Source organism: Orycteropus afer, unplaced genomic scaffold (genome assembly GCF_000298275.1).
Source record: "Orycteropus afer afer isolate SDZICR_OR568_19922 unplaced genomic scaffold, OryAfe1.0 scaffold00623, whole genome shotgun sequence".
Classification (NCBI taxonomy): Eukaryota; Metazoa; Chordata; class Mammalia; order Tubulidentata; family Orycteropodidae; genus Orycteropus; species Orycteropus afer.
This window is the reverse complement of record NW_006922210.1, coordinates 283606-292776: the sequence shown is the minus strand read 5'-3', so window position 1 is coordinate 292776 and position 9171 is coordinate 283606. Positions and strand designations below refer to the sequence as shown.

Here is a 9171-nt window from a genome sequence, read left to right as displayed (position 1 = left end):
CCTTTGCATAGTCAATAGACACAAGTAAACATCTTTCTAGTATTCTCTGCTTTCAGCCAAGATCCATCTATCAGCAATAGTATCTCTCATTCCACATCCTATTCTGAAACCTTGACATTCTGGCAGTTCCATGACTCTCTACTGCTGCAACTGTTTTGAATTATTTTCAGCAAAATTTTTCTTGTATGTAATATTAGCAATACTATTCAGTAATTTCCTCATTCGTTTGGATCACCTTTCTTTGAAATGGGCACAAATATGGATCTCTTCCAGTTGATTGACCAGGTAACTGTCTTACATATTGCTTGCCATAAACAAGTGAGCTCTTCAAGCACTGTATCTGTTGAAACACCTTAGTAGGTATTCCATTAATTCCTGGAGCCTGAGTTTTTTTAACCAATTCCTTCAGTGCATCTTAGACTTCTTCCTTTAATACCATTGGTTCTTGATCATATGTTATTCATAAAATAGTTGAACATCACCTAATTTTTTTGGTACAGTGACTTTTGTGTATTCCTTCCATCTTTTTTTAATGCTTCCTTCATTGTTCATTATTTTGCCTTTAGAATCCTTCAGTATTGCAACTTAAGGCTTGAGTTTTTTCTTCAGTTCTTTCAGCTTGAGAAATGCTGAGCGTGTTCTTTTGATTTTCTAACTCTATGTCTTTGCATACTTACATTTACATTTGCACATTTACGTAATACTTTGTCTTTTTGAGCTGCCCTTTGAAATCTTCTATTCAGCTCTCTTACTTCATAATTTCTTCAATTCACTTTAGCCACTCTCCTTTTATGAACAAGTTTCAGACTCTTCTGAAATCTATTTTGGTCTTGTCTGTCTTTCCTTTCCTTTTGATAACCTTTTGTTTTCTTCATATATGATGTCCTTGATGTCATCCTATAATTCGTCTGGTTTTCAATGGGTCAAAGCTGTTCTTCAGATGGTCTCTAAATTCAGGTGGCATACACTTGAGATTGTATTTTGGTACTGGTGAATCTGTTTTAATTTTCCTCAACATCACCTTAAACTTGTATGATCCACTCAGTTGCTGATCCACTTATCACAGTTATCTTATGATTCCATAGGCAGCTCCTAGCCTTGTTCTGACTGATGATAATGAGCTACTCTATCATCTCCTTCCACAAATGTAGTCTGTGATTCGTGTGTATTCCATCTGGAGTGGCCCATGTGTATAGTTGCTATTCATGTTGGAAAAAGGTTTTTGCAATGAATAAGTTGTTGGTCTTGTGGAAAATTCTATCATGTGATCACTAGTATCATCCTCTCAGCAAGGGCTTATTTTCCAACTACTGATGCTACTTCTTTATTTCCAATTTTTGCTGTCCAATCACTAGTAATTATCAACGCACCCTGATTGCATGTTTGGTGAATTTCAGACTGCCGAAGTAAAAATCTTCAGTTTCTTCATCTTTGGCTTTAGTGGTTCCTGCTTAAATTTGAATAATAGAAGTACTAACTGGTCTTCCCTATAGGTATATGGATAGTATCCTATCACTGACAACATCGTACTTCAGGATGGATCTTGAAATGTTCTTTTTGACAGTGAATGCAATGTCATTCCTCTTCAATCTATCATTCCCTGCATAGAGCACCATATGATCCTCCAGTTCACAATGGCCAATAATACCAGTCCATTTCAGCTCACTCATGCCTAGGATATCGATCTTTATGCATTCCATTTCATTTTTGACAGCTTCCAATTTTCCTAGATTTACAATGCTTATACATTCTGTGTTCTGATTATTAGTGGATATTTACAGTTGTTTCTTCTCATTTTGAGTTGTGTCACATCCGCAAATGAAAGTCCCAAAAGCTTTACCCTACTTATGCCATTAAGGTTAACTCTACATTGAGGAGGCTGCTCTTCCCCAGTTGTATTTTGAGTGTCTTCCAAACTGAGGGGCTCTTCTTCCAGCACTGTATCAATGTTTCACTGCTAGTTATAAGGTTTTCAGTGACCGGTTTTTTCAAAAGTGGACCTTTGCATCCTTCTTCCTGGTTTGTCTTTGTCTGGGAGCTCCACTGAAACCTGTCCACCATGAATGGCCCTAATGGTGTTTGAAATACCAGTTGCATCACTTCCAGTATCATAGTAACACACAAGCCACTATAGTAGAACAGACTGACAGACAAGTGGTGGATGAGAAGTTTGTTGTTAGTTGCCGTTGAGTTGGCTCTGACTCATAGTGACCCTGTATACAGCAGAATGAAACTCTGCCTGGTCCTGCGCCTGCCTCACAATATTTGCTGTACCTGAGCCAATCATGGTACCCACTGTGTCAGTCCATCTCATTGAGGGTTCTTCCCCTTTTTTGCTGACCCTCTACTTCAGGACCATTCATCACGTTTTCCAGAAGTTTAGGAGATAGTGCCTAAGACATTTGACTGCTAACCAGAGGCTGGCAGTTCAAACCCACCAGCCACTCCTCAGAAAGATGGTTGGGCAATATACTTCTGTAGTGATAATGTCTCGGAAACCCAAGGAGGGGTTGCTGTGAGTTGGGTCCGACTCAATGGCAGTGAGTTTGGTGTTTGGTTTTTTGGAAATCTAAGACAATACTGATAAAACAATATGGATAGATATAGCAAGAATGATGACACAGTGTGAAGAATGTAACCAGTTGAAATGTATATGTAAACATTTTTGAATGGGTGTATCTTCTACTGTGTAAATTTTCATCAAAAAAAAAAAGAAAATAGAAATGAGGGCTTGGGGTAGGGCAGCAGATTATAGTGATGTGATAATTGAACAATTATATTTTTTCTGATTTCTGGAGATTTGCAGGCATGCCTTGTTTTGTTGTACTTCTCTTTATTGTGTTTCACAGATACGACGTTTTATAAAAATTAAAGCTTTGCGGCAGCCCTTCATTGAGCAAGACTATTGGTGCCATTTTTCCAACAGCATGTGTTCACTTTGTGTCTCTGTGTCACATTTTGGGAATTCTCACAGTATTTCAAATTTTTTCATAATGCTGTTACACGTAATTATTAATAATTAACAGTATTGTGTAAACATAACTTTTATACGCACTGGGAAATCAAAAATTTTGTGTGACTCGCTTTATTGTGATATTCACTTTAGTGCAGTAGTCTGGAACCAGCCCTGCGAAATCTCTGAGGTATACCTGTACTGATAAGGAGTTCTGGGATGGTGCAGAGCCATGATGTCATAGTGGTTAAGTGCTCAGCTGTTAATGGAAAGGTGGGCAATATGTACCTACCAGCTGCTATTTGGGAGAAGGATATGGCAGTCTGCTCCCATAAAGATTTATAGCCTTGGAAACCTTTTGGGGCAGTTTTATTCTCTCTTACAGGGTTAAGTCAACACAATGGCAATGGGTTTGGTTTTGGTTTTTGGTTTTGGATAGTGCAAATGGTTAATGCACTTCACTGCTAACCAGAAAGGTTGGAGGTTTAATTCTACGCCGAGGCACCTCAGAAAAATGTCCTGGCAAATCTGCTTTTGAAAATAAATATTTTTATTTAATATTTTTGAAAATAAAGCCATCGAACACCCTACAGAGCATACCAAAAAAATAAAAACCAAACTCCCTGCCATCGAGCCAGATCCGACTCATAACAACCGTTCCTTGGGTTTCCGAGGCAGCATCACTGCCCAAGAAGTAGATTGCCCAATCTTCTTTCTGAGGAGTGGGTGATGGGTTTGAACCGCCAGTTCTATATTATATATGTGAGGTTGCCATAAGTCAGAATTTTCTTGATGGCAACTTGTTTTTTACTTATAAAAAATCTGCAGAAAATGCAGTATCTAAAGTATTGAATGAATGAATGTGATTTGATTAAAAAATGGCTTCAGAGTCAGGCAAACCTGGGTTGAGGTTCCGACTCTGCTTTCCACTACTTGTGTAATCTTCAGACAAGTCACTCATCTTGTCTGAACCTCATCTTCTCATCTGTGAAATGAGAATGATGATAGCTTCAGCCTCAGAAGGTAGTTCAATGACGAGATGATCCACATGAGAGGCACATTGTCTGGTACACTTAAGCACTCAATAATTATTTTATGTTTTGGAATTTTGCTGTAGGGCAGAGAATACTCAAGAAGAGCTGCGAGAATTCCAAGAGGGAAGCCGAGAATATGAAGCTGAATTGGAGACGCAGCTGCAACAAATCGAAACCAGGAACCGGGACCTCCTGTCAGAAAATAACCGTCTCCGCATGGAGCTAGAAACCATCAAGGTGAGGGGGGCTTCCAACGTGGATGTGCAGTGTGTAGTTGGACAAATGAGCTCTGCAGACGAAGGGGCTATGTCTGGGCACACTCCCACCTACCTGTAGGCTGGTGAATGGAGGTAGCAGTTGATCTCTTTATGTCTGAAATGGGAGGAGGTATGAGAAGCAAGTCGTACATGTGTCCCTGCAGCCTTTTTTTTTTTTCCCTCCCCATGTTCACGACTTTGGGATTTATTACAGAAGTAACAGGATTCAGGATCGGGAACCACTCAGAATACAGTTCTTTGGTCAGGACAGCTTCTTCTCAAAAGTGCCAGCAGGCATGCCTCTTTCTGGCCCTTGACCAGACAGCCCTGTGGCACCTTGTCCTCTGTCTTGCTCAGGCAAGTGTTACAAAGCTCTTTGAGCTCTGCTAAGTGCTTAGATATACCCCACTCTGCCAGCAAGCCTTGGCCTGAAGGGGCACAGCTCTAGCTCCATGGGTTGGCAAGCTTGGCTACACCAAGTGCCTGGAGACACCCCACTCTGCCAGCAAGCCTCGCCTGCAGTCTTTCTTGATTATAACAATTCCCCAAAGCAAGTGGAAGGCAGGCATTTTCAGAGAATGGGATGTTGCTAGAATTGTTGATCATTGTAAGGTCCAGAGTTATTTGGTCCTGTATGGGTGCCTCTAGCCATGTGTGGCTTTTTAAACTAAATTAAATAAATGAAAAGTTTAGTTCCTCAGTCATATGAGCCACATTTTAGGTACTCAGCAGCCACATGTAGCCAGTGGGTATCATTATTGGGCAGAGGGGCTGTAGAATATTTCCATTATTGCAAAAAATTCTATTGGACAGTTTGGTCTAGAGCAGGTTTTTTAACCTTGGCTTTATTCACATTTGTGGTTAGAGCATTCTTAGTTGTAGAGGGCTGTCTTGTGCATTATAAGATGTTGAGCAGTGTCAGTGGCCTCTGCCCATTAGTCACCAGTAGCACCCCCTTTCCTGGTTGTAGCAATCAAAAATGTTTCCAGACATTGTCAAGTGTCTGGAGACCCACTGCTCTAAAAGATAAAGACTGTACCTTTTGTACATTCTGTAGGGTTTAGCAGCTGATCACTAAGCGGCACTACACCCTAGAGAACATGGCTTTCAGCCTTGCTCCAGCCAGGAGCACCTGGCTGGCTTCATGAACATTAGACGTGCCTGAGTCTTCCCTCTCCCATTCTGATTCTCAGTAAGTCTAGATGGGGTCCTGGCATAGTCTATCTATCTTTATTTATTTTAAATAAAGCTCCCATTTGACTTTTGATGTGCAGCTGGGGGAAAAAGCCAAGACCCTACAGTGTGTATCTGGCTGTACGTGTGATACACATGTTAAAGGAGCCACAAGAAGACAGACCTAAGACCACCTAACAGGAAATGGAGCTAAACTACATAGTCCTGACCATGGGTCCATCAGAGAGAGATCTGCATGGTTTAGAAAAGGCTTCACGGAGGAAATGAGAAGGACTTGAGCTGGTGTGTGAAACGGAGGGGTGGTGTGTATGAGGGGAGCAGCAGTTTGGTGCATGGGGTTAATGAAGAGTTAATCTGGACCAGCTTCATAACATGGACAGGACTGAGTGCTAAGTGGACCTCGGGAAGGTCCACTTCACTACTGTATGGTAAGATGTGGGAGCAGCAGACTTGATGATTGGAAAGTGGGGATGGGTAAAGAAAAACTTGGGAGAGACAAACAATGGCTTTGAGACTTGATGTTGGAGATCAGCCTTCACAAACTGGCCATCCATAGGTCATTTTAGCCTATAGACTTTTATTTGTGGATTTAGTGGATTTTTTTTCCAGCATTTTATTTTGAGTCTTCAAATATCCAGCAAAGTTGAAAGAATTTTACAGTGAATGCCTATATATCCACCCTCTCAACTTCTCCATTAACATATATCATACTTGATTTTTATTATGTATCTGTCTATCCATTAATTTTTTTTCCTTAATACATTTCAAGATAATTGCAGACATCTGTATGTTGTTGTTATTGTTAGTTGCTGTGGAGACATCTGTATAATTCCCCCTAATTCATTCTTCAGCCTGCCTATCATTAACTAGAGCTCAGTGTTTAGTTTTTTCTTTTGATAGTGAAATTTACATCTTTAATTTTGTTTTATTTTAATACCAACATTTAATATTATGAGGTTTCCCATAGAAATCTGCATTTCTAATTTCCCTTGAGAATTAGAAGACCTGGCCACACCAGACTGCATTCTTCCACAGCAACAAAATGTTGGGTAGTGATTGTTTAGACAGAGCAAGTGTACTCTTGGTTTGCCACAGTCCCCATTGTCCTCTCCTTCCCCCACCTTCCTCACACTGTGGCTGCTGCTGTTCTTATCCCAACACCTGGCCCACTTCACTCGTTTTGTTAACAACCTGATCCCCGGAGGCACTAGAATTTGACTCTGCCATGGGCCATGAGGAATTGAGGGTTCTCAGTGATAGAAAGCTGTGTGAAAGGGAGGTTGTGGTATGAATGACAGCTTAGAGAGGGTAGGACACTCTTAGTGGATGCTGAATTAAATATCAAGCAATTACTAAGTAAGTAACTACTTTAGGCCTAAACCCTAGAGCGTGCAGAAGACCTCTCTTCATTACAACCACATGGCAGATGAGTGCAGCCCAGAGGAAAGAGCAGGGGGAAGAAAATATTTTGGAATAAAGAATACTCTGCCGCCAGTACATATTTGTCAGTCACCTAAGAGAAATGTATCCAACTGAGATACACTTCATGACAACTGGCTTATTCATCACCAGATGAATAAGAAAGCTTGTAAGGGATCAAACAGAGAGTCTATTGATGGTTCCATCAGCTGACAGTTTATTATAATTAGCCCCAAATGAAAGCACATTTCAGCAACAGCTTTTCATGTCCACAAGTTGAAAGGGGAGCATTTGAGTCTATGTACAGACTGAGAAGCCTGTTAACTGCATCCTCTTGGAACCTGCATTTAAATTTAGGTTAATGGTCTAGGATGCTATATACCCTGTTTTATTTGGAGATGTCCCCAAATCAAGGGTGTGAGGTGATCAAAACCACACCTGGGAATTTGCTATGTAGCAGGTGTGGCTGGTCAGCCTCTGTTTGTCTGGTGGAGACATTCTACTCACAGCCAGGAAACTGAACACCAGCCAGAATCAAGCAGCCTGGAGGTGTGCGTACCCTGTGCTCACTTTATCAGTAATTGGCAATTCTTAGACATTCTTCTTTTACAGTGGCTCTTTCTGTGCCTCTGGCCTACCCACCATGACATCACCCAGCACATCCAGACTTTCTAGAAATTGCTTTGTTTACACAATTTAATAAACCAGAGGAGGTTGCCTTTAAAAAAAAAAAAAAAAACTTAAAAATTAAACCTTCAACTTTCCCTATGGGGAGTGAATGTATTCTTTTGTATTTGTAGAATCTAGGAAGGGTGTTTGATGAAGAAAAGTAATTTGAAAGAAGAGCAGGAGCAGGATTAAGAGAGAGAAAAGTGTGTGTGTGTGTGTGTTTTCAGCACCTATGTGGCCTGAATAGGTGCTCTGGTGATGCAATGCCTAAGACATATGACTGCTAACCAGACACTGGTGATTCAAACCCACTAACCACTCTGCAGAAAGAAGACCGGACAATCTACTTCCATAAAGATTTACCACCTCGGAAACCCAGTAGGGATTGCTGTGAGTCTGAATTGACTCTATGGCAGTGGGTTTGGTTTGGGTTTATGTGGCCTGAATGGAAATAGTCTTAGGGAAGTTGTAGCATACAACTGAGTACGAGCTCAGGGAGTTCCAGTAAGATGGCGGAATAGGCAGACAGACTGCACAGACCCTCTTCAACAAAGAAAAGGGGAAGCAATTAGCACAGATACAGAAGATAGTCCTGGACCCCTGAGCTTTGAAGGGAAGCTCAGAAGTGAAGGGAAGCTTAGAAGTGGACTAAACTCCAAGTAGAAGAACTTGCATGAAAACATTAAAAAAGGAGACATGGAGCTGCAGTCTGGCAGCAATCCTGATGGCATAGACAGCTTAGATATTGCCAAATGGTGTTAGAACCTAATAATTAACCTAAAAAATCAGCCTTGCTAGTGAGGGGCTGCATGGAGGACTGCACTAGTGGATAGTGAACAAAAGGGGAAGCAGCAAAGAGGAAGGCAGGCTGAGCTGTGGACTTTAGCCTGTCTGGAGGCCATAAGAATTTTGAATGTTTACAAGTGTCGACCATTTTGGATATTTAAAGTGACAACGTTCTTCCAGGTTCCAGGGACTTAAGAATAGGCTCCACTTACCGGGAAGCACAAGAACATTAGGTTAATGGTCTAGAATGCTGTACCCTGTTTTATTTGGAGATGCCTGCAAATCAAGGGTGAGAGGTGATCAAAACCATGCCAACAACTAGAAAGCTGAGATATTCCCCTTGTTACTCTTATACCCCCCCACCTTCTTGCTGAACAGAGGTGCAGCCATCCCTCACTTCCAACCTTCTGTGCCGGGAGGAATTCTATCCCAGTCTGTGTGCTCAGACAGAGCCTGGGTGCCTTGCCCTGCCCAGATTTTTTTTTTTTTTTTTAGTTTGTTTGTTTGTGTCTGTTTTAAAATTATTATTATTGTGCTTTTTATTATTTTTTTTTTATTCTTCCCTTCCCAGGTTCTAGTTTTCAGCATTTTCTTTCTTCCCTGTTCTGGGTTCCCATTGTTTCCTTTCTTTTGGTTAATCCCATTCCTTGTTTTTCTTTTTCCATTTTTCACATTTTTTTTCTCATTATTCTCCTGTTGCTGTTGTTATGTGCAGTCGAGTCAGTCCTGACTCATAGTGACCCCTCCTTGGGTTTCTGAGACACTATCACTACGGAAGTAGATTGCCCCATCTTCCTTCGGAGGAGTGGCTGGTGGGTTTGAACCGCCAGCCTTCTGGTTAGCAGTCAAGTGCCTTAGC

At 41.2% G+C, this 9171-nt stretch overlaps 1 protein-coding gene across 1 annotated transcript in view; it reads left to right on the top strand.

Moving 5' to 3' along the window:
* Positions 1 to 9171, top strand: part of NDE1 (nudE neurodevelopment protein 1) — a 70667-nt gene that overhangs the window by 8680 nt on the left and 52816 nt on the right. Inside the window, exon 2 of the mRNA XM_007956469.1 lies at positions 4071 to 4224. Within this exon, the coding sequence (XP_007954660.1) occupies positions 4071 to 4224 (154 nt within the window). The remainder of the gene's footprint in view (positions 1 to 4070; positions 4225 to 9171) is intronic.